Here is a 25,928-nt window from a genome sequence, read left to right as displayed (position 1 = left end):
GTAGTCCTGCTCTACTTTATGGCTAGAGGGCTTTAGAATTGTAATTTGCACAAATTTAAATGTATTTATATGTATATGGAGAGCAACATCTTTTTGAGCAGACTTCATATGGCGGGGGGATGGCGGCAAACTTTGGCCTCAAGTGTTGAGTCTCCACAGTCATAACACCTGTACAGGTGTGTCACAGAAACATTATGGGGAGAATGAGAATAGGGAAATACAGCAAGTCATGCAATGCTTTGGGTTCAGGGTTTGATGATTTTGTACAGAAACTCTTGACCATTAATTGCAAATATGTTTTAATCATTTTTAAGGGAAATGTTTAGCAATTTGTACTGTTTGACATGTACGATCATTCATACTGTTTATGTAATTTCAGTAATAAAAGACTTTTGTCCCTTTTTAAATGTTTTCTCCTTTTTCCTTTTGTTAATTGCTGAATTTAAGTGATGGTTAAATAATGCAATCATGGCTTGATGAATACAACAATTACACAATGCTTTTCTAAATTTGAACCTTTTTAAAAGCCTTTGTCAGACTCCCTCTCCATTAAAAGTGGCACCCAAACCTGCATTTCACAAATTCCTGCACTGCCATCTATAGCAATGCGGCTAACCTCCAGATTTGAAGCTTTTGAGGATTTGATTCGTCATCTTTCTGAACCCTGAAATTGTAACATCCTTCGGTTTTGATTCAGGCCAAGTTGTTCAGAATGAGAAAGGCGCTCAGAAGAAACATCTGATATTAGCTACAGCCAATCGCACACAGCCATCCACCCAGCTACAGCCAATCACACACAGCCATCCACCCAGCTACAGCCAATCGCACACAGCCATCCACCCAGCTACAGCCAATTACATGGTCTTTCAGTCACTTAGACACACAAACAAGCACAGCAGAAAGAAGTCAGGTACCAGACACATTATGCTGGGTCTCCATGCCTTTATTAGCTCAGAATAAGGAACTTTATTGTTTATACAGAACACCTACCATTGCAACGTGGGATCCCGATTTGGTTATTAGTAGGAAAGCAGTTCAGAAAGAGAAATAAAAGGGTAAACTATTCTTAGAACTAAACAACTCGACATCCATTCTACATCTCCCAGTTAAGACTCATTACATACTTTATGCCTATGTAGTGTTTTAAACAAAGCAGATTTTCATAGCATTTACATACAACACCATGGTGGCAAATGTGATTTTTAAAAAAATGCTCCTTCTTTACATAATTATTATGTAAATGACTATTTGGTTTCCTGTCTGTGTGTTTTGCATCGCTGTTGGAATGTGCCATGACACACACAGAAGGGCGGTCCGTCTTGTTAATCAAAGGACAAATACGCAATTAAAAAGTTTAACTGGGGGAAATCAGCAGACCCACTGTATCTTTTGTACTCAAAAGATGGATATGGGTCACTTTTAGGGATCGGGTTTAAATTCTTACCGGTACCCAGGCCCAGGTTGGGTATAGCTCTGACCGTACGGCTGGCGGTTGCGAGCATAAGGGTTAGATGCTCCCGGAGGCGGGGTCACCGTGCTACCTGGGGGCGGGGTGTAGCCTGGGCGGGGCTGGTAGCCTGGGCTGGGCTGGGAGGTGGGGGGCATGGTGTAGTTGGTGGGCTGAGGTGCCTGGGAGGCATAATTCTGTGGGGGAAATGCCCCTGGGGGGAACTGCTGGACTCCCTGGGCCTGCGGCTGGGGGGGCGGCTGCCCGGCAAACCCTGCCACGGGGGTGCTGGCCTGGGAGGTGGCCTGGGAAGTGGGCGGAGCATAGTTCTGGAACTGCTGCTGCGGCTGGGGCTGGGGCTGCTGCTGCTGCTGCTGCTGGGGGGCCGGCTGGGGGGCCCCGGGCTGCGGAGTGTACCCGGCTAGAAAGGGGACATGGAGAGGACAAAGACAGGGTGAGAAGCAGAAACCCAGCAGATACACCACACCAGGCCTATAACACACAGCTGAAAATGGAATATTCCTTGGGTTCATTAACAGCAAAGCATTATGGGTAAGAGATGCTCTCACCCTGGTACTGCATGCCATACTGCTGCTGGGGTGGGTACCCTCCTGGGGCCTGGTACTGCGGGTACATCTGACCTGGAGGGATGCAGAAGAGAGACGTGAGACACCAGGTGCTAATCAGGTCACCCTGGAGAGATGCTTTCATACCTTGGGCACAGAAATGGCTTCATTTACACTGTTAGAGACCCACAAAATTGAACAGAGAATAGGTCTGTGGAACTCCAGCCAACTGAAATCTGCCATTCTTAGTTAAATGTCAGGTAGTGACTTGAAGCTTTTAAATGCTGAGGTAGCAGAGCCATCTGTCCATCTAAGCTAATCCAGGTGACACTGGGGACGAAGCCGCTGGACGGTCCATCGAGGAGCACAAACATGCCAACATGAACGTATGAAAAGTTACAAAACAAAAAAAGGGTATGAACTTCAGAAACCAGTTACAATATTTTGGCGGAAAATCTGGTTTTTCTGTAACCCCACATTAATCTTCGACACACAAACTGCCACGAGGGTGACAGACATCTTCACGTTCTGTTCTTGCAAAAAGAAAATGTGTGAGAAACCAGATTTTCGGAGAACCATAAATGGAACAAAATAAAATTTAACTGCACAAACTACGGGGGAGGGGAATCAGATCAAAAGTTGAAAATGTCTCTTACACCCCCCCCCCCCCCCCAACCCCAGAGCGGAATCCCCTACAAGCACGCTCCGGACAAAACACAGGACTCCGGCTCCCAGATGGATCTGGGGAATTTCCTTTAAGAGCACAGCATGTCTGTCTCAGAATATCCACGAGGGGATGACAATGGTGGAGTCGTGCCTTCAGACGCTCAGGGCTGCCAAAGGAAAAACTAGTGTGAACCGTAATCAAGTGCAGAGGCCACACACACACACACACACACAGACGACACAGACACAGACACACACAGACACACACACACACACAGAGCGCCTTTCTCCTCTGCAGCACTTGTTGTCCTTACAAAACTGGTTTCCAAATCACCACTTTCCGAAAGCAGTGCCAGATTGGGTCACACGATCATAATGCTCAGAGGAGAAAAAAAAATAATAAAACCCAGGATATACGGAACCTAAGAAGGTCAACAGCACCGTAACCATGAACCAGAGACAACAAAATATCAAAACAAAAGCTGTGCTTATTCTGACCTGAATTTGTCTTTGGGTTAAAAAAGGAAAGCGAAACAGTTGGGCCGGTGGGAAGGGTCTTCAGACAACAGACATCTAAAATATACCTCGCAGGCTTAAACTAAGGACATTTTAAAACTATACATTAAAATTTAACCCTGTTGAACCCACGGAGCCATATATGACCCTTCTTTTTATTTCTGCCTTACATTCAATCCACTCAACAAAATTAAGATTTTTTTTTTGCTTTACAACCCATTGTACCATATAGGACCCAGTGACATCCAGTGGTTACTGACTGATTTCACCAGATTTTTTTCCCCACATTAAATATGGCCCCCACCGTGTTTTGAGGTTCTTGCTGTACATGCTACAAAGATTCACCTGTCAAGCTGTGAATAGGTAAGTGGCAGAAATTTTGCATCATCAGTTATGTTTAGATGTTATAGAACATGAACAACTAGGTTTTGGATGTTTTGAAACGCAGGGTATGGGGGGAGCTGCCATAAGCTCAGTCTCACCGCGGGCCGAATAAAAGTCACTGGCGGTAAAGGCCAGCGGAGCAGCGGGAGAGCACGCTCCTGGGAATGAATAAAACAGTCAACGTGACACCAGACAAAAAGGCTTTTTTGCATTTATAAAAGTAAATGTGCACACAGACAGCTTAAAGGTTTGCGACTTTGAAAGAGAGGTTAATTTTAAGCTGGACTTATCTCTGGGTTACTTATCTCTGGTCTTCATGATGGGGGGGGAGAGCCCTGAAAATGATGCCCGATCCAAATTTCAGGATCTCCTGGGGGCATTATTCGGAAAGTGCCAAGTAAGATACCAACATTTCTGAACCTGCTTTTCCTTCCACATGTTAGCGTCCTCCAAAAATGGGCAACACTCGTTTTATTTGGACAGATATTTCTGCTGCCGAACTATCTGTATAATAAAGTGCCCTGCATTAAAGGCTAATAAGACGTATCATCATTCACCTCTAACTTGGCTGCTCTTACTGGCTGCTACGACAACAACACAGCCTGAGCAGGGAAACACTAGAGAGAGCATCAGCCTACCGAGGATGCTGAAGCTAGCGGAGCTTTCGTGACATTTAACAGGCGAGTGGGATATGAGCACACAACCCCCATCTCAGGAGAGCCACCCCTGCCTGTGAACCAGCTGCTCTTCAGGACCTTTCTCTCGCAGTTCCCGAGAAAATAAAATAACTGTGGATATTCCAAAAGACATCGTTTAATCAGGGTTGGACGCAGGATTTATGCCATAGGCCAGCTGCTGGGCCAGGAAGACGCGATGATGTTCCCAACAGATGATCGTTGAGGCAGACGAAAGGAGCCACAGCAAACATTTCCAAAACAATTCACAATCTGATGTAGTTGGAAGGAGGGTCTTACATACCGAGTAACATAAATCTTGGCCTATCAGAGAAAGGGGCATTAATTCTCTGATGAATCATTGGCTCAAACTTGGAAGGGAGTTTACATGCAAAAGACCCCACTGCTCATATGAAATCACCGTTCACAGCAATGCCAAGCAGCATGGTAACATTTGCCCATTGTGAGAGCATCTCCCAGGCACATCATTGCTGGCTTCTTGGAAACGTACTCATCATACTGGGATCGAAATCTTTACGACACCTGTGACAGATATCGGTTACAGGGAGACAAACGCCGCTTTTAAAAACGTTACATTGTTACAGCCTCCACTCGAGAATGCTGACAGGTCAGAAGCATGAAGGAATGTGCCGGAAGGGGCCAAGAAATGTCCAAAAATTAATAAAACATTAAGCATCACAGACGCCTATTCTGTAAAAACATCAGATTTCCAAGAAGCGTAGGGCTTCATTCCAGAAAGTAATCGGATGCCCCCTGGCAATGAGACCTCACTTGAAACTGAGCGACAGCATTATGATACAGATGAGCTCTTTATTGCAGTCAACACTATGGTGACAAGGAGACGACGTACAGATTAACGTGAAACTGTCCACACCAAAGTGGATGAATACAAGCATGTGTGTTACCTTACTGACCTCCAGCACTGCTAAAGTCAGAAATACCAAGTGCAAGTTAGTCCCATTTCAATAGGACACCCTCCTTCCTAAACAGATTCTGCACCATTTGCAAGACAGATTTGGTGCTACATTTTTATCCAGTAACGAGACTGACAACCTGAGCTAAATGGTCCCAATGAACCAAATTTTGAGGAAACCTGGCTGGGTGACAAGCATTTTGAGGATGACCTTCCAGTTGTGGTGGTGGGGGATCTATGGTTCGCGGCAGTCTCTCACAAATGGCTGGATCCTATGCTGTTATGTCATTGTGACTTTGACTAGGCAGCAGGAAAATCATCAACATCAATTAAAAATAGCTTCCATAAGACAACCTATTGCTGCATTTAATATATGGAAGTTGGCTATAGTCAGATAAAATCTGTCACTATATCTTTGAGTCTTCTCAACCCAACTCAGAGGAACACCATCGTGGCTCATTGCTGCCACAACAGCACACGGCACTGGGAGATTATGAAAGACTTGGGTTTGAGGTCTGACCCACAAACCACTCCAATGGCTCTGTGGAGCTCAAGAATCTGAGCTGAACCACCACTATTCCTACTGAGAGCTTTTTAAACTTTATTTTATTACTTTAGATGTGTGTTTTGTAAACACTGGATACTCTGCTCAACTGTGCTTAATTAGTAACAGATCCAAAGCTGACAAGTTGACGAATACAAAACACTCTACCACACACCAGCTTATGACAAACACCTGCATCCAGACACCTGTCAGACCTGTTATTACCCAGGACTGCCTACAGACCCTGAAACAGCAAGCTGGGAGAGATGTACCAGCTGTGTTCAATTCAACCAGACCTGAAAGCCCTCAATAACCAGTCAACCTCAAGATGCCTTCTTGAAGGTCTGGGCTGTCATGTTTGCTGTGGGTGGTTTGAGTGGGTCGGGAAAAACTTTAACCGGGAATTACACAGAAAGAAAAGATCTCGAATCTCTCTCAATGCTGCTCACTCCAAAAGGGCATTAAAGATGAGGTTTATGGTAATTTTTTTTCACACCCCATGGACATAATGAGAGACGTGTGTGAGGCTTTTATTTGCAACCATCTCTATATCTGGCACATTGCATAACCTGGCTTAAGGTCATAAAACACGGGTCTCCCACTAACACTCCGAAACTTTGAAGTGCAAGATGAAACACAGCGGTGGTTTATGGCCGTCGGTGTTTCTCGTGGCTCCATGTGAGCTGCACACCAGAGCGACCTGCTATTTTTCCACCTAAGGGGCTTTTTGGCCCACAGACTTCCTCGCCACTCACCGATGTCCCCACTGACTTCGTAAATTGAAGCCTACTGGTTGGAAATCAAAACACAAAAACCGCAGTGTTCCTGTTGGCCAGAGGATGGGATGGGGTTGGTTAAAACCATAGTGATGCTCAAGCCAGCCATGCGGTTAGTTTAGCAGCAAACATGGTGTTTCTAGAGCCAATGGAGCATTGAGATAATGAGTGAGGTCTGGAAGAGGGGAACATGTCAGGACCAGACTTCCATTCTTTGCAGCCTATTTTTATAAAAACGTTGAAGTACTAGACACGCCCAGTCTCCATAATTAAATTCCCGCCAATACTTCAAGACAAAAGGGAAAATGGAAACAACGAAACATATCCACCTGACCAAAAGACGCATCCCACAGGATTGACCTACCTATCAATGACAGGGTCTTCTCTAGCGTCCCACTGTGACAGGATGCCAGAAGGCGAAGTCGTGACACATCATCAAATGCAAGTTTAACGATATTTTTCCAGAACGTGGTGGTCCTACACGTAGTGGGTAAAAAGTGAAAAAGACTTGCGTCTACAGTATTCCCTCTGGTCTAATCCCTTGCTTGAGAATTTTTAAAGGACAAAATCCAAATTCCTCTGCTCTGACTAACTGCTTTTATCAAAACCCCTAAGGTAAAGGAACAGAGGACCATGTCCCATTGATTTATTCTCTTTGATCGCAGTAGGAAGGACAAGCTTAACAAAACAAGGGTTCAAGTAACGGTATGTTACTAGGCTATCGAGCTGAAGGTCTAGTTTGCTAACTGTATACTAAGTGCCCACTTTACTTCTTTGAATTATTGACCTGATGAACCTCTGCTGTTATTTGTTCATATCCTATGAATCCTATGAAGGCAGAACATCTTGAATGATCCTAAACCAAGCGGCACTGGCTGCCACCACCCTCCCCGTCATTTCTCTTTCAGAGAAGGGTCATGGAGTACAATTTGATTTTGAGGTTGGTAAATACGCTGGGGCATCCTCCACCACCAAATAAGAGCCAAAGGCAAAGAAATGAATGATGTTCCCCGCATCAATTTCCAAGCCAGTCTGTTGTTTCCAGGTAACCAAACTAATGGAGCCATAGCAAATATGATAGGATCTTCCCCCCAGCTGTCCTCTCATTCCCCCGGTCTCATTTGAAAGGTTTGATGGAATGCAGAGGTATCCTCCTCTCATTGGAGTCCAGGGAGGAGACCAGTTCTAAGCTCATTAACTTACATCCATGCAGCACATCCTATGAAGGCAGAAAATCAAGACCTTCTAATCCATCTACTGTTTGATGTCTCCCGAGTCTGATAGAGCAGAAAAAGATCCTCAAACAGGTCCTGGGACAACAGCAGAGGACCACCCCAAGCAGATAAGACCTTTCACTCCCCAGTCTTACTGCTGTGTGTAATTTTCATAGCTCCTCTTACCAAGTGAACAAGAGGCAGGATAAGCTCTACATGACCTATCGTCAGCTGCCTCTCCCTCCAGGCCATCCCGCCTCTCCCTTCTTGCACAGCTCCTTCACCCTTCTGACTTCTACCACCTTTTTAGTGATGGACAAAATAACACTTCATGACCAACTGGCTATACTTTTTGACCTCACTAGATGGTGCTTTGTGTTCAAAAAATGGCACAAAAGCATGCAAACCAACGGCGCCATCTAGTGTGCTCAAAAAATACAGCTAATGGTTCATGAAATGTCATCCTTTCCATCCCTACACCTTTTATATAAGCCAATACCCTCAGCCGCCATACAGCCAACATGCACAACCTCGCAAATGGGATTGGATTGAAACTAAACAGCACTGCATAAGTAAACAGAGGTAGATCGGTGTCCAATATTTGCTGGACATCTCATAATTCTCAGCGTTCATGTCTTCTGGGAGGTAGAACAGGTGCTGATGTGTATTTGAATTATCAAAATCAAAGGGAACCCCGAAATCCTCATTTGTTTAAAATACCAAAATCCTGAGAAGCATATCAGTTAGCTATATTAGTCTGCATTTACAAATTTCTGCAGTTGGAGTGGAAAAGGTTTTAGAATAACATCAATACTCCATCACAAACTGTGAGAAATGTGGTGAGGACAACCACTTCATCATCAAACTAGGCCACATTCGGAAAGACTCGATACCTCCCAAACCACAAGCAAAAACGAGCGCCAATGAAGGTGCTGATTGGCCCCTGGCAGAGCACAGTGAGCTCTGACTGGTTTAAAGGCACCAAGCTTCCTCAAAAGGGACCCGGGACCACACAGTGACAGACAGACGAGCGCCGAATATGAACACAGCAGCTTTAAGAAAAATCCGAGGTAGTGGAAAGATGACATCAACGAGTCCATTTTGAGGAACTCCATACAAAGTGCCAAGTAGGGAAGTGTGCAAAAACGGGGGTGACAAGGCAGCAAGAATGAAGCCCAAGTCACAAAGACAAACAGCAGCTTATGACAGAGTGGTGACCTCACCTGAGCTGCTACCCAACCAGCCGCACATACAACCGATTTCCATTAAGGAGACCAATCAAAATGTTAAGTCAAACCAACTACACGTTTTCTCCCACCGGTGGCCATTTCAGAGGGTGTTCTTCCATCTGAACTCATTTCATTTTGGGGTCCAACAGCTGCTGAACCAGGAAGATTCAACTCATCACCAAAGTCTGGATTCTAAGAACTTTATCACATAAGCAGCAAAAATCCAAGAATATTTAACCGAAAATGTCAATGCCCACAAAAACAAAATTACTACTGTGGAAAAACATCTAAGTGGAATGGAAGCAATTAAAATTAAGGCTGGAACACAATCCCATGGTAACCGGAGAGGTCGTCAGAAACCCTGCGTGATAAAATTATTTATAAAGCCATGGGAAATAGGGGTAAACTCCCGGCACCCAAGTCTGCTTGCCTAGAAGGAGAAAGATGTGGGAACTCAAACCATGGTGCTCATTCACCATGTTCTTGGCTATTAGATTCATCTAAACCAGGGGTCTCCAACTCTGGTCCTGGAGAGCTACTATCCAGTAGGTTTTCTGTCCCACTTGGCTTCTGATGAGCCACACCTGCTCCTGGTATTTACCTGAGAACAGCTGTGGCTCATCAGAAGCCGGGTATGACAGAAAACCTACTGGACGGTAGCTCTTCAGGACCGGAGCTGGAGACCCCGGATCTAAACAGTAATCCAGTTACCACACCAGCCCGGTTGCAGGCTTTCTACCCAAAGCCTGAGGTGTACTACAGGAAGCACTGCAAAACTAATTAAAAACTAAAAAATAGAAACTGTAACATGCTTCTATGTGCAGAAGCACATTATCTAAATTCACCCCTGGTCAATGGCATGCTGCACAGACAGCAAAAGGTGGCAGGTCCATAGACAACTGGGCCGAATCAGCTCTAAGCAGGGGTCCAGTGTCCTCCGACTTTAGTGTTAAATGGTAAGCAGGAAGCAGTCGTCAAGTGCTTCTCAAAAGCGAGCTCCTGCCTAGATGTTTGCCTTGTAAAATTTCCATGGATAAAAGGCTTTGCACCAAAACCAGGCAGATAACAGATATAGTGCAAAGCCAGATGGTGCAGCTCTCTGGCATGGGGTTGCTGGAGTCCACATTTCCCAAGGGCTGGAAGTCTCCAGGACAGAAGGCAGACACCCATGAGGAGAAGGGCCCAGGGCCCAGAGAGCGGGCATTGCCAGGCTAGAGCACCGTGACGTTACTCTGTAAAAGGCTTACGTTTCCATTCAGGCCATCATTACCGGATCCTAATGCATTTTTTTGGACGAGTAGACACTTTGGATAAATGGATAATGAGATGGTATGAACCACTTAGGGCAGGTGTGTGAGCTTTTGTACCCGCACTCAAATGTTCTGGGTTCACTGTAACTTGTGTTTTGATACTTCTAAGAACACATTTCTTTAAATTTTTCTTGACTGGATGGTTTTAGGATTTCGATGCAGACATTATTCAGAGCTCTTACAAGTTCCCTAAAGTACTCTAACTTTACAAATTTCCGCCTTGTAAAATCCCGATAAAATTTATTACACGTATCCACACTTATGACCTCTATGCACCTTATTCAACAGCAACCAAAGTATGTACAGCATCTAAGCACAGACTGATCAGTTCTAGGGTCACGTGCACCGACACTATCTTGCATAGAAAGATCAGCTCAAAGGAAGACTATAATTGCATAAGGTTTACAATTTAAGTACCTTCCATTTGTCACAATCTTTTACCAGACAAATCTTTCTGTTTGAGCCCTTCCTGCTGAAAAGCACTTAATCTCCATGTGATGAACAGCATGAGCAACTGACTTGGACTTGGAACCCAATACGCTCAAAACGAAAGGCTCAGAATTGCTGATCGTCCTCGCATGAAGCTGATGACGCTCATAAATCAATTCGGCAGTTAATGAGGCCCAAAGCCCACGGCGCGATTCAATCGCCAGCGCACACATCAGATTTGGACCCTCGCCTGCTTTGGGCTCTCTGTATGCTGATGGAATTAGCAGATACCACAAGCTACAGCCATATGGAGTCGCCCCTCGGGAGAAAATGTGCGTTTTTTTTAGGCTAATCAAGAGAGGGCTGATTGATTTGCATGTATAATCCCTGGATAATGGGGAAACTGTAGCAGCCCTAAGTATATTATTTCGGGCATGCAAGTTGTGTTCCAAATGCTTTTGGGAAATATGGCTGAAGAGACGAGACAAAAGCAAAGGAAAACCATGAGAGCCACTCACGCCAGACAGCGTTTACGAAAGCACCACCCAGCTGCAGGCTTTCCTACCAGCGGGGCACTGAGGAACCCCCCTGTTCTCAAAGCTGACATCCCCAACCGCAAGACTATGTGTCGTCTCAGTCAGCCATCTACTGGGTCGCCAATGACCGTGGGCCGCAGTGTGCCGAGGCGAAAGCCGCAGTGCCTGGAGCTAGTGGCCCGCCGTCAACGCCACCATCTGCCCGGGGGGGAGGGGGGACACCAAAGTGACCTGCCAACACCCCACTGGCCCAACAGCAACTCGCAAAGTCAAAACGTTTCCGTGGATGGAGCACGAGGGATAATGACTTTAAAAATGTGAAATCTCAGCCTTTCCATGGATGAATTAGTACAAAAACATAAAACAATCTTCGATGACAAAAACTAAAAATGTGTAACGCTGAGGTAGTACAACCCGCAGAGCTCTTGGAACATATTAGTAATTTATATTAACAATGCTTGTCAGCAAAGTATAAAATACTGCAGAGCTGCTCACCTGTACTAATGCTTATGTATGTTTATGTAACGACTGTGAACCATTTTTTCAGAGACCGACTCTCGTCAAGGTCACCTCCGTCACAAGAGTTATTTTGCCTTTAGGAGACGTAAGCCCTGGGACCACACAGGCAAGCGAGCGCCATCATGTCTCGGTCCACGGAGAGCCGCGGTTCCCCGAGTCACACGACAGGAAGTCTGACAGCTCAGCTGCGTCTGAGCTCATTGAAAAGCAGCCGGCGTGTCTGAGGGCCACACTTAGCTATGCCAGTCAGAGAGCAGGTTATAAACCCAGTCACAACAGGCACATCGCATGGCGATAGTGCTGGCCAGTATATCCAGTAGTGCGGCTAAACTGCTACACCATAGGACAGCTTCAATAGGCAGCAAATTATGCAACACTGTTCGCTGTTAGAAACGCTACGGCTGGTTATGCAGAGTGCATTGACAGGAGACCCCTGTTCACCGTGCGCACCCTTCTTACCAACAGTTATAACACAACAAATCTCCGCAGGCAGCTCTTATCAAGATGACAGTTACAATCAATGAAACATGTCGCTATCTAACTAAATGTAATCTAAATAAATGTCAAACAATTAAATCGAGCCAAGTACCCGGTTATGATCACTAAAACCTGTCACTATCAAGCTGAACATACATTAATAATCGAATAAAATATTAAACTACCAAGCTAATTGTAAATGATTTTTTATAATGATGAATAGCGCAATTTTTAAAATATGTTTACAAATGTTTTTCATGCGCGCGCACACACACACACACACACACACACGTACCGTAAAACCAACCAAATCTTTAAAAACAACATGCTGTGATACAAATTTTTGGTCATTTCGCTCAGCACTACATGGTAAATGTCCGAGTTCAGACGGAGTGCTGGGTTATAAGCACGGCATTCTCACCTTCCATGGTGGCAGGGGGGGGCTGCTGAACCCCAGCATAGGGAGCCTGTGCTTGGGGGGGCACCCCAGGTTGGTGGGCAGCTGAGGAAGAGGAGGCGATGCTGTCAGGGGTCCCAGAACGCTCCTCGGCCACGCCGCTGGGGGGGCCTAAGGCCAGAGGCACGAGGCACGAGGGGTTATTATGCTGGGGGAGAGGGGGCTCCACGGAAGGAAGGAAACCCCACTTTCACGCACAGATATGACAGACAGAGAACTTTGTCTACATGAGCAACGGCAGATGGCAGCTTGCCAATGATACATGATAGCACCTTGACGAACAGGCAAGCAGCACACAAAGCAAGATACTACAAATCATCTTCACTGCAAAGAAAAGTGTCACCTGCTGATGTGAAGATACCTTCCATTTGTCACAACCTACCTGCTGAAAAGATCTCCAGGACCCTAAATGGACTCCAGTCAGCCACTTAATGAGCTGCATCAACCAATGAACAGCCAATGACTTTGACGGTTATATGACTGAGACCAGGAAAGGGAAACCAACCTTCCCAGGTCTACGAGAGCCCAAACAGTCAGCTTACCTGAGACCTGGTCCTCGGAGAGGCCGAATGCAGAGATAACGTTCTTGCTGACCTCGTCCTGGTTCCTCAGTGGGTCGAAAGCAGACATGCTGGCAGCACTCACCGGCACGGCTTGCTTAGGCACAGAGTCTGGGGCCACGGCCTTCCCCTCGCCTCCATCCACTGCTTCCAAAGAAGAGGGCGATTAACGCAAAACGGCAAATGTATGTATGCAAAGGTCATGGAGCAAATCAGAAATCAGGGGAAGATAAAATACTCTGCAGACAAAACGCCAGATTTGTGAAACTACCGGTTCTGTGAATTTTCCTCTGTTCATTACAAAGAAGTCTGGTGAGAGAACCACAAGGACGACCTCACAGTATTAGCAGACTAGACAGCAGGGACACTGAATGTGTCAATCCACCTGGGCTTCCTAGCTAGGAATAAATCAACCCAACCCCCAGCTCAAGAAAACATAGACCTGCTTCCCAATCTGGTCCTTGGGGATCCACAGACGGTCCACGTTTTTGCTCTCTCCCGGCTACCTGCCAGACAGAGCTCAGTGTGTCCCCTACCATTATATTATGGATGGATCTGTGTGGTCCCTGAGGATCGGATTGGGAAACACTGATATAGAGAAAAGTACAGACGTCTGAGGCCTGTTCTGCTGAACGCTTTCCCTGGGGAGGAACCAACACCCATCTGGCAGGTGCACACTTACCATTTTCAGGTGTACTGGCAGCCGGACCAGGTTCTGCCGGTGGTTCTAAACTGTCCAACAGTCGGTTGACTTTGTTCCTCAGCTCGATTAGCTCCCGCCTGAGGTACTTCACCTGGCTGGATTCAAGTGGCCGGGGCTGCCCATTGACTGCAAATTGAAAGAGAGTCAACAGTATTAGAGACGGCCAACCACCGGTGGCCGGATTTACGCAACACCACAATGTCAACCCTGCAGCAGAATGAGGCCTGTAAATATATATGGATATACAGTGGCCAAAAACGTATAGGGAGACTTGGCCAAACATCACCGATGAGTGGGAGATGGCCGCCAGCAGAGCCCCAGAGTCAACGTGCGCTATAAATTTGAGAAAGTGAGCTGCCTTTGTGATTTAATACAAAATGTCTGTCACCAAGATCTGAACCTTCCAATGAAAGAATAAGAGAGATGGAGCCTTCAAGCTAACAAATTAAACTCACAAAGACCCTTTTTTGAGATTAAACACAAAACATATGAATAGAGCTATATCCAGGGATCGTCATAACTGGTACGCAAGTACACATTCAAAGCATAAAGCAATACATGCGGAAATTTGTCATAACAGCAAAAGCCTGGACAGTTCAGTACATTGCTTATGTACATTTTATAAGAGACACAAAACAGCAACGTTTAACTGTTATGAGTGAATCTGACCTTCAGTTAAAGGTTCCCAAAGATAAATCAGATCATTTAAGGTCTTGCATGTTACCAGTGGCTGACGCACACATGAACAGCCCAGTCCAATCAGATTCCCGGAACATTGACAGAGTGGTATGATGTCTTGCGAATCATCATCTTCTCCTGCCATCTGGTCTCATGATACTCGCCTCATTGGACATTCGTCCAAAAGTAAGTCTCTGCTTCCAATGAGGGCCATAGAATCTCCTTTCTCCTTGTGAACTCAGGGATCTCTACTCAGAACTATTCAGAACTCAACCTCAGAGGACCCTGTCAATGCTCCTCTCCGTAGTTTGGACATCAGTAGGCTCATAAACGTACTATTTGCATCTTAATGGCAGCACCACAAGACAAAAGGTAACTGGGATGAGGAGATGGCTTTGGAATATTGTTCACAAGCACAGAAAAATCCCAGGGAGGCTCCTGAAGGGCAAACCACGGCTACGGCAACCCCTGAAGCCAAAACCACAAGGCTCCAGGCAATGTCTTACCCCTAAGGTCAGGCCCGCAGGGTGACTCTGGCTAGGGGCAGCAGTTACATTTTACGGCTGAAAAAAAAGGAGGGGGGAAACACTGATTCTGATGGGAAGAGGAGACTGCAAAATGTTTTACTGCTTCATTGGAGACGTCATATCTTCACCTAGACAGGAGCTGGCTGCATTTCTAGTGCACCCTGGTACTGTACTTTGTGATTCCAGACTGTGAAATCGCTCCCTTTTCCATATGGTAATGTGTTTTTGTTTTCATTCCCTTCAAACCCAAATCTCCAAACCATACCAACTTCTAGCCAAATAGGGTAGCGGTTTTATGGAGATTCTGCGCCTGTTATTAAATTAAACATCGACAAACTTAACGGTCACTCCTTCTGGGTAATTCATCGGTTTGGATCACTACATAAGTATCAAAAGGTTGGCAAAGTTCACATCTAGCCACTTCCTGCTAAATCTGAACTGCTTGCCCAGGTGGCACATGGCCCCTATGAGCCTGTTGAGTCTCACAACAGGACCTCCATCTAGATAGTGAGCTGAAGAGGATGCTACCAGGAAAATGCCAATGATGGCACAACACTAACAATGGCCGTCTGTAATTCTACGCTCCCGTCGGCTCAGATTCATTTTGTACGTTGCTGCTAAATCACTGCTTTGCAGCTACTAAACGTTAATAAACATTAACAACTTGAGCGTCGTCGTTTATGACCACAAAACAGTCTGAGAGAGATCCATGGACTGGGAATAAACAGATGGAACATGCTGCAAACCGCTACCCAAACGTATAGCCATGATTCACCGTATACAGATGCAAGAGGGGTAGCAGGTCAAGGTCTCAAAAAAAGCATGCATTAAATCCTACAAATAAATGGAACACTTTAGGATCCGCTTTGCTACGAGGAACAAATCTGTGGCTTTGGAAAGGATGTTAAGACAGGGGGGGGTATGGAATAATTGATGGCACCTCTTTTTTTTATTATGGGTCTGTAAATGATATAAGAAAACCGGCCATGATGGATTTTACGCAGCTTGGTTTCCATCCTCCAGAAATGAGCCACAGGACCCCAAATGCAGGGAAGAGCTAGCGATCATTTCAAAGGAATCCAATAACTCTACATAATGGCCTTTAAGTCTTTAATATTTCCACTGCATGCTGCCGTAAGGACTTTAAATCAGAGGCCAGCAGAGTGGGGAGGACGCTGCACGTTCCCTGCTTAAGCAAGTGGCGTCTTTACTAAGCTACACAGGAGGTACCTTAGTGGGGTAAAACCCGGGCCCTCGTTTATCAAACTTTACCTAAATTTTATTGTGGAAAAAAGGCATATGCATGAAAAGGAGAAAGGTGCATACAAGAAAAATGTATCAAACCTGGCGTATGGACATACGGACACATTTTTCCTTAATATTCCCTCCTTAATCTTGTGAATATGCCTAAGTACGAGATTCTGCTCCACCCACAAATAACCATAGTCAATGCAAATTATGACATAGTTACACACATACATACACACACAAATTATTATGTTATATTATATTACATATATGTGTGTGTGTGTGTGCGCGTGTATGTCATAATTTGTACTGTATATACACACACACACACACACACACACACACACACATATATATAATAATTTGTGTGTGTGTGTATTTTTTTTTTTTGCAATATCATGCAGCCCTAATTTCTTCCATCAGTTTGTAGGGCATGACGGCTCTCGGAATGAACTACCACAGATGTCCGAGGGAAAAAAAAAAAAAAAGTGTTTCACAGCAAGGTTTGCCATAAGAAGCCAAAGTTCATCTTGAATTCATTTATCTTGTAAATTCAAAGGCTAAGTGTTAAGCTGAAAACAGGTCCTGCAAAATCATCTGAACTATCCAGCGTGTGCATGGCTGTCGCCTTCAACACTCATTCTGCTGCTCAAACTTCTAGGTCTCGGACATTCACACGCTGCCGGCTCGGGGTTTGCTCTCGCATGCCAGTCTGTGTCCTTGGGCATCATGGTATGTGGGACCCAATTACAGGCTGGTTCCAGGATCTGCAGTCTCTCCTTGCCATCATGTGAGCTTACTACCATGGCACGGTGCTTGTCAGCCCAAACACACAACACCCTCTCTTGTGGTAGCATAATCCAAAATAACTCCCCCCTTATTTTCTTTATATAGTGTAAAAAAAAAAAAAAAATCATCCAACATGGAAGAAGAAAAGTGAACGGACTGTACTGACTGAACAGGAAATGACATCATGTTGCTATTGGATAAAGAGGAAGGCAGCGCCTACTGCAAAGCAGCAGGGATGAAAGAGAGCAGAGTAATTCAGAGCAGACTCCAGCCCCAGAGATGGTCGACCCTGCGCCCAGCGTGCAGAAAGCCTCCCCAGTACACCGCCGTCTATCCGCTTAAATCATACGTGCATATGGCATACGGGAGCAATTTTTTAAAAAGCATGCTCATCAATCATGAATTATGGGTTATCCCAATGGGGCTCACTTATTGAATCAAATTCATATTCACCACATAGCTGCATGGATGTCGGGAGAACAGATCGGCAGCTTGAGGGCACAGTTTGGGATAAATGCAAAGAGCTCGCCACCCCCCCCCCCCCCGCCACCTTCGGCCAAAGGTCCGCGGCATCAGGTTCTGGCGCTTGTGGTCTGAGGGTTTCTGCTCCCTCATCCCTGAGTCACGGCTGGTCTCCTTGGATACAGACTGTTGTGTCTCCAAGTTCCTACATTTCATTTTTGCAAGAAGGATGGGGAAAAACATGGGGGATGAGCAAGGAAGTAAGGCTGGCTTTCTGACATTGTTCTGATGACGACAGCGATGTCTTCTACACCAGCTGCACTTGCCGGATACTGACTCACACCCCAACACAGCCCAGAGAACAGCACTGACACAGTGCAGAACACCAACGGCGGAGAGGTAGAGCACCAAGCAGGGGCTGCGGAGACTGAAAAGACACCTTCCTTCTTCAAAATAGGCGGGACGACATTCTCAAACGCAAGCAGACTGCATGTAATAATCACCATTAAGCTTACATATATACACAATATGCTAACAACTAATGGTATAGCAGAGATACGTTTTAAGGGAAATCCACACAAACCAGCAAAAATATTTGCTACCAGCTCAGAGAACCGGGAGTCTGGTATTTTATGATAGAATAACTAAAAACGGACCTTTTAAAAGATAATTTCCGCCCGCAACCAGACTAAGGCATTCAAAGACTTGTCAGCACTGCACTGTTGGTTCCTCAGTGTGGACAGAACCTCTGTTTAGCCACAGACTTGCTATTAAACTGATTTACGGCAATACTTAAGAGTCCAGAATCCTTATTTAACAGTTTTAATCATTTTAGCTCCCAAAGGTTTCGATATGCAAGGGATTATAAACCCCCCCACACTTATAAATACTAATGAATGCATTTTCCAGTCCATTCTCACAAACGCTCACATTAATCAGGTGAAATTCACTCAAGATCATTTTCCACTTTTGGATAAAATCCATATTCGCCTAATGATTTTGCTGCTACAAATCCAAATAAATTTATTATGTCCACTATTCTGACGACACTGGACTGACAGTCTCCTTGGAAAAACTCTCCTCTCTTGGGGATACAATTTCAGGACCAAAGCTGGTGATAAATACTAAGTCGACACAGCACTGATTGCTGGTTCCACTTGGATGAACCTGCAAGCTCCAGTTCCTTCAAAGCCAAATTGGACGGCACAGTGAGACATCCACGTGCGCTTGCAGAAATGGCAGGCCATAAATCCACCTCTTCAAGCATTATTCCCTACTGGCCAGCCCTTAGTCCCATACTTGAGATCAGTGTTTTCCAATCCGCTCCTTGGGGATCCACAGTCGGTCCATGTTTTTGCTCCCTCCCAGACAATCCACGTTTTTGCTTAGGTAGCTGGGAAGGAGCAAAAATGTGGACCGTCTGCAGGACGCCGAGGACCGGATTGGGAAAACACTGCTCTAGATGGGGGAAAAAAAAGAGCATGGTGCAGGGGCAAAAGGAAAAAAGGGGAACAGGTGTGCAATAAACACAGATTCCGCTAATAAAAATATTTAAAACAGCTGAGGATGCCATGAGCATTCCAGCGGGGTGGGAACCCAAATGCGACAGGAGGGGATTTTGGAAGGGTCTCTGGTGTCCAACCTTCAAGTAGAACTGCCACCCTCTTTAAGAATAGGCTGATTAAGAGGCACTGGCATGAGAAAAGCCTCAGCATACTACAGCCAACATGCATTCTGATAACCAGCACATGACCCCGCCCAACCCCCCAATCCTCTCATAGATCGGAGATCAGGCACCAACGCCTCTTTGAAGAACCTTCTTTTGACCACAGTTCTCTCCACAAAGTTAGTCTTTAAGGTCACAATGTTAACTCAGAACTCATGCATCTGAAGTTAAGAATGACAAACATACAAAATCCATCAACCAAGAACAATAACTGCTGTGATATAGAGCATCAGCAGCCCCTACTGGTAGACTATAGAAGTACAGTCAACCTTACCGAACAATGTGAGCTTGAGTATCCGACTGCACTGGATGGCAAAGGAGAGGTCTGAGCTGTCGAAAATGGTGATGAGATCATCATCTGTGGGAAGGAAAAAAAGGTCTGATGTGAATGGAGCAACAAATAACTTACCTCCCGATCCAGCAGTGAGCACAGATCTGAAGCTCAGACTCCAAGCTGTTTCCCGGGCCCAAAAAGACAAAACCTGACCCTCAGCTCACAAGTAAATATAGCTTAATGTTAATCTTCAGCTATCTGGAAAAATGCAATTAGATCTTAAGTATTAGCCATCAGTATTTGGGCTGTGTTTTAATCTACAACACACATTTAACACTTTTGACCTCAATGCCTGTACAACAAGGATAAATGCATTGAAGTTGCCACTATTCTTCAATCCCAAGCTCTGCTGGGAAATTCATTTGATAAAAAGTAAGCAGGCCTCTCAGTGTCACACTAAAAGCTACAATAAATTCTGCGAAGTATTGATGGTCACCCTTATCAATGCCTATGGATTCCAGAAGAAAGATGGGTGAGCATAACCATCTACATCAGTGGCTCTGCCGTCAGCAGACCTCAGAGCACAACATGTGTGGGTGTAGACCTCAGTGAGGGCCCTCCTACAGCCAGGATGCATCCTCCCTGACTAAGGACGTGTGGGTGTAGACCTCAGTGAGGGCCCTCCTACAGCCAGGATGCATCCTCCCTGACTAATGGTCTATGGTTCGGTTCCTGCGATGCCTCGGATCGCCAGTCCCTCCAGTGGATCATTAAAACAGGACCACTCTGCCTTCTCTGCTGGACTTTGACAACGGCCACTGCATCCAGTGGATCACTGGCATCATCAAGGACCATCCAACCCCTCCTACAACCTCTCTCCTCCACTGTCATCTGCTAGGAGGTCCGGTAGCCTTAAAGCCAGAACAGTGAGGCTTTAAAATACTTTCGTCCCCTCAGATATTTGACTATTGAATAGTCTGGGCCCTTCCAGCCTCAGCCTGGGTCTGGCAAAACAACCGACATCCTTGGACTCTATATAAATCTATTTATTTATCACACATTCTGCTTCAATGCCAAACTTTATCATCCCCACCAGTCAGGTAGTTAAATATGTCTGTCTCTGTCTTAATGTCAGGTCTTAAAATGCCATACTTACATTATGTTCATATGTCTCAGCATTTATATTGTTTTTTTACTTATTTGCACTACGACCAATGAGAATGATATTTCAGCTCAGTGAATGACTCCATGCATCATACAGCTGAAGCTAAATATGAAAGATACTTTTTGATTTACCGTGGGTTTCAAAACCTTGAATCTCCTATAATTAAATATAAATTGGTTTAGGGTCAAATTCAGTATGAATTATCCAACTGACAACAGCAGTACAGAGCAGTTTCCTAAGGAAGCCATCAAAACTGAAAGTGAAAGTAACTGGGTGCCAATGCCTGTTATTGTGTTGCCAACGATAAAGGCTCCCAAGCAAGGTCACCTTCGTCCTTGTATTTGATGGTGACCTCGTCGCAGCTCTGCAGCTTCCCGCGGAACACACGCTGCATCATGAGAACCAGCTCATCGTAGGTGATGTCCTCGTTGTGGATGGGGATGCGGCGGATGTCGTCGCCCAGCTGCGCCTTGATGATCAGCTTCCCGCTGAGGTCCAGCTGCCCGTTCATAGCGGCCCCCTGGTCTGGCTGCTCGCACAGTACTGAGGTGGGGGAAATTAAAATTAGAGAAGCACCGGCCACCCAAAAGTTCTAGGTTCCCTAATACATACAGTCAGTCCTGCTTGGGGTGGAGTGGTGGCCCTGAGGCTAGGGATCTGTGCCAGCAATAGGAAGGTTGCTGGTTCAAATCCCGTGAATGGGAGTGATCCTACTTTGTTGGGCCCTTGAGCGAAGCTCTTAAACTGCAATTGCTTCATCCTGAGTATGACATTAATCTACACCCAGCCCTACAAGGAGGTTCTCCAACTTACAGGGAAATTTGGGGGTTGGTAGCAGGATTAGCATTCTAGCCTCCGGAAAGGTGCTGAGGTATCACCTGCTACCCGGCTGCATTCAGGTTCTTATCCCTAAGGTGGTGTGTTGTATGGGGGGGGCGTGTGGTGACGTGCTGTAATCAGCGCGCGCTCCTTAACGCGACTAATGCGTTCCCAAAAAACCTTGGGTGCACTAATAGGGTTAGGGGATGTAACTCCAAAATTTTGAAACTTACGCCAAACTAAATGAATTTGATAATTAAAACAGTGGTATAAAGGGCCAATATCGTAATTATATGCATTTCAAATAAGAAAAAATGCATTCATAAATATCATAAGCATCTTCTATGGGGCTTATGAGTCTCACGGGAATCGCCTAGCAACCGCTTCAACCGAACGTGCCGAACTCGCTAACTTGTTGATTGCTGAGAGTTAGAAGTACGAGTCACAGCCACCATGTGGCCAGGCATGCACACGGAACAAATACAACCGATTACGGTATGCGGAGGGGCACCATGCGGCCAGGCATGCACACGGAACAAATACAACCGATTACGGTATGCGGAGGGGCACCATGCGGCCAGGCATGCACACGGAACAAATACAACCGATTACGGTATGCGGAGGGGCACCATGCGGCCAGGCATGCACACGGAACAAATACAACCGATTACGGTATGCGGAGGAGCACCATGTGGCCAGGCATGCACACGGAACAAATACAACCGATTACGGTATGCGGAGGGGCACCATGTGGCCAGGCATGCACACGGAACAAATACAACCGATTACGGTATGCGGAGGGGCACCATGCGGCCAGGCATGCACACGGAACAAATACAACCGATTACGGTATGCGGAGGGGCACCATGCGGCCAGGCATGCACACGGAACAAATACAACCGATTACAGTATGCGGAGGGGTTCTTTGAGGTCTGAAAACTGGTTCAACCAATTTACTGAAAAGAACTAGTTAAGACATCACTGCCATTCACTCGGATAGAAGTTTTTGTATGCAAGTAGTGTTACTTGCTTAGACCATGTCACATTGTAATTCGCGTAATGCTTTTCTTTCCAATTGAAAATTGCACAATTACAAATGCGATTCCATGTTGTATTGGACTTGGATACTAATATATAAATTGTGTTAGAACAGATCGGCAGTGCGATATCACACGTTGTAGCAAGACTGTACTAGAACATTAACGGGCTATATTTCTGTATTATTCACTAGCTGTGTTTCAAATTGCACACTATGCATTGCTGGCTTTTACTAAATACAGCTTACTAATCATAAGTACGTATCCTGGCCAGTGTGCAGTTTTAGCTTCTATTTTTACCATCCTCACAATCTGCTCCACAATTCAGACACCAGTTTTCAGTATCTTCCAGGCCTTTGGACTCTCCATCTTATTGTCTGTGGTACATGCTGGGACAAAACCCTAATACCGCAGAGAAGGATTAATTTTTCAGAAGCATCCAGAACCATTACTTTGCACTTACATCACCACGTGCTATGGTACAAGGAATACAGTGTTTTACTCTGGTGTTAAGAGGTACTATTAAACATTATAGACCTAGTATGTTACAGGAGAGAGTATGCACACAAGCCTCAAAGGACTGCTTGTGTGACACACTGGCCTCACAGAACACTCCCATTTTACCATGCAAGTACCGGTATCTGAACATATACTCAGTAAGCAGGGGTGTCCGAAAGCAACTCGGAAAGCGTTGTGAAATCAGTGAGAAGCCCAACCACCCAAACACATTAACCTAGGCAGCCACAAACAGATGGGTACAAAATGCCATTAATAGTGTCAGCCATTTCAGTGTGGGCTCGGCAGGTCAGAACAAGCTTCTGGGAAAAATAAGAAAATAAACCAGTCATTCAGTATCTGTAAAACGAGAAGCCAGGCGAGAGCAAATCGAAAGGTCTGAAGTTCTTTTGTGGGCTTCACTGCATACATTTCCACACAAAATTGCTATCACTGCCAAAGTATGCCCCAGTTATAGCAACACATACAGGCGTAACTGGACAAAATGCTTCTGACTGACGGCTGTCCAACACCAGACGCCATGTAACACACGAGACATTATACTCGTCTGCAGCCTGACTAGGCTGACGTGCCGTGCCACACACTGTGTGGAGCGCTAATCTGCGCCTTCAAGGGGTCTAAAGTTCAGAGGCGGCCGAGTGAGTTGGCAAGAGCATGTATCACCAGCAGTGACCAGCGCACCGTGGAACTTCTGATTCATATACGAGTTACTGCTGATTTAACCTCTGAAACAAATAGGACAGGTCCAAACTGGGACTAGTTGTTGCCAGTCATTCACAGTAAGGCAGAGACTTAAGATTGAAATAACCATGAAATGTAATATGAGGATCACTCCGTAATATCACGCAGCTCAAGTCCGTTTGGATTGTCTGGATTAGTAGCAGGAAAACCATTCACTCATCCATCCATCCATCCATCCATCCCTTCTCCCGTTTTGGATGCCATGGCTTGAATATCACCAGCTTCAACACCCGCCCAAGCTTATGTTTAGCAATCTGTGGTCCAAACATGACACAAAATATAGACTCCTTCAGTAAGGATGACTCAACAGGTACGGATCAGCACAAACTTCCGAGCCTTCGGAAACACATTCATGACTAACCGAGGCGAGCAGCGAGCCACGCAGGACCGATTTAAAAACCAAACGTTATAACTGGAGGCGTGATTCTCCGTCCGGCCGGCCGGCTCTTTTAACCTTTATTTAATCATGTAGAAACAGGTCGTCACCCTGGCATTATATCACATCACTTCTTAATTCACCTTAGTTATAAGTAAAACTAGAAATCCAAAGCAACACGCCCTTTCGCGTTAACAGTCGAACCTTTTGTTTCGTTGGTTACTCCACTTTCTAATTTTAAAAAACAAGCCATTACCACCGGATATGGCAAGTGCCAAATAGTGCTCCTGTGCGCGGGCCCGACAGAACACGCGGTACAAACCGGTCTAAGTCAGCAGGTCTACTTCCTGCCAAATAGGGATCCATGGCTCCTTCTCAACAACCCTGTCCTTCTTATTTAGCTAGTTTTAACAACACGAGCCGTACCGAAAACCCGTACACGTGTTTAAACGTCTGCAGTCGTATCACATTTATTTTCCGCCAGTTCAGATGACATTTAAATTCCCTCACAGGACCAGTAATGACACGTAATTCTTTTCCTCCATTTATGACGGCTCTCCGAACTGGTCCCGTCGTAGGTGATTCACGCCGACCGACGGCTTACAATATAATTTCTCACTGCTATGTCCGACGTTTACGGTTACAATCAGAGCCGTGGCCAGATCTTAAATCCACCCACCTTTGACCGGTCCGTCAGATCTGAAAAATGTTCTTGGTGCCGTGCAGGCCGTACCGAGTCGCCTCTGAACACCAGGAAGCGTCTCTTCAGCTGGACGTGGCAAACGACGCCGCGCATGCGCATTTGGCTACTTTGGCCGAGAAGAGGGACGACTGATGATGTACTGATCTTAAGATGAAAGTTCATTCATAGCATGTTCATATTGCACGTTGTAAATATATGTGGGACCACCACATGCCCCAGATGTATACATTGAGTTGATTGCTATTGAGAGATGATGTTTATCATTACTTGGATAACTTGCTCATTTTACAGCTTTGAATGATTCCTGCTGAACATTCATTTTATGCATTTCATGTATGAAATGTTGTGTGTTGTTTTACCAGATATTTATATCGTGAAATGTAGTGAATACGAAGATTTTTAATGAGACGATGTGTCGCTTCAATTTACAGACCTCGCTAAAAATTACTAATTACAAAATGGCATCAATTTGTTATCCCTTTATTACTATTCTGGCACAGAATGGGACTGGACCAAAAAAAAAATTCAAGATGCAAAGATGCAAGGTGACCACTAGATGGCAATGAATTGAAAGATTTTCTTCAGTTCGAACGACTTAAAATATATAACTCTGTGTTATATGCGCTACTGAAACAAACATTACATAGTAATTTGTATAAATATATTTTATGTGACAAAAAAAAAAACGGAAAAGCAACAAGATAATGATGAATATAATGTAAGTATTCTTAAATAAAGCCCTATGACACTCACTGACTTTGGACTCCACAATAAAAAAAAACGATTAAGCAGAAAATGATCCCAAGATGTATAGTGACACTTTGATTTGTTTCGTGGTTTCGTGATTTATATGACAATTCTTTAGACATGTCTACTGTTCACTAGCGATTGAAACGATTACTGCTGTAATGTATTTCCCCATTTCA

General features: G+C 45.2%; 1 protein-coding gene across 3 annotated transcripts; it reads right to left on the bottom strand.

The window, feature by feature from the left end:
• Positions 1–922: 922 nt before the first annotated feature.
• On the bottom strand, positions 923–25,122 carry LOC111838214 (trafficking from ER to golgi regulator). Of its 3 annotated transcripts, none has more exons than XM_023800963.2 (8): positions 24,979–25,122; positions 21,138–21,353; positions 19,646–19,729; positions 13,921–14,067; positions 13,221–13,385; positions 12,643–12,789; positions 2,017–2,088; positions 923–1,868 (listed from the first exon to the last, which is right to left on the bottom strand). In XM_023800963.2, the coding sequence occupies exons 2-8, from the start codon at positions 21,319–21,321 to the stop codon at positions 1,441–1,443; spliced, it is 1,227 nt and encodes a 408-aa protein (XP_023656731.2). In that variant the 5' UTR covers positions 21,322–21,353; positions 24,979–25,122; the 3' UTR covers positions 923–1,440. The 3 variants fall into 3 exon arrangements, with proteins under 3 accessions (XP_023656731.2, XP_023656733.2, XP_023656732.2); XM_023800965.2 differs by having other exon boundaries at positions 13,221–13,382; XM_023800964.2 differs by lacking the exon at positions 24,979–25,122 and adding an exon at positions 24,443–24,553.
• Between the last annotated feature and the right edge of the window lie 806 nt (positions 25,123–25,928).

Source organism: Paramormyrops kingsleyae, chromosome 1, assembly GCF_048594095.1.
Source record: "Paramormyrops kingsleyae isolate MSU_618 chromosome 1, PKINGS_0.4, whole genome shotgun sequence".
Classification (NCBI taxonomy): domain Eukaryota; kingdom Metazoa; phylum Chordata; class Actinopteri; order Osteoglossiformes; family Mormyridae; genus Paramormyrops; species Paramormyrops kingsleyae.
The sequence above is the reverse complement of the archived record's forward strand: the minus strand, read 5'-3'. Positions and strand labels throughout refer to the sequence as shown.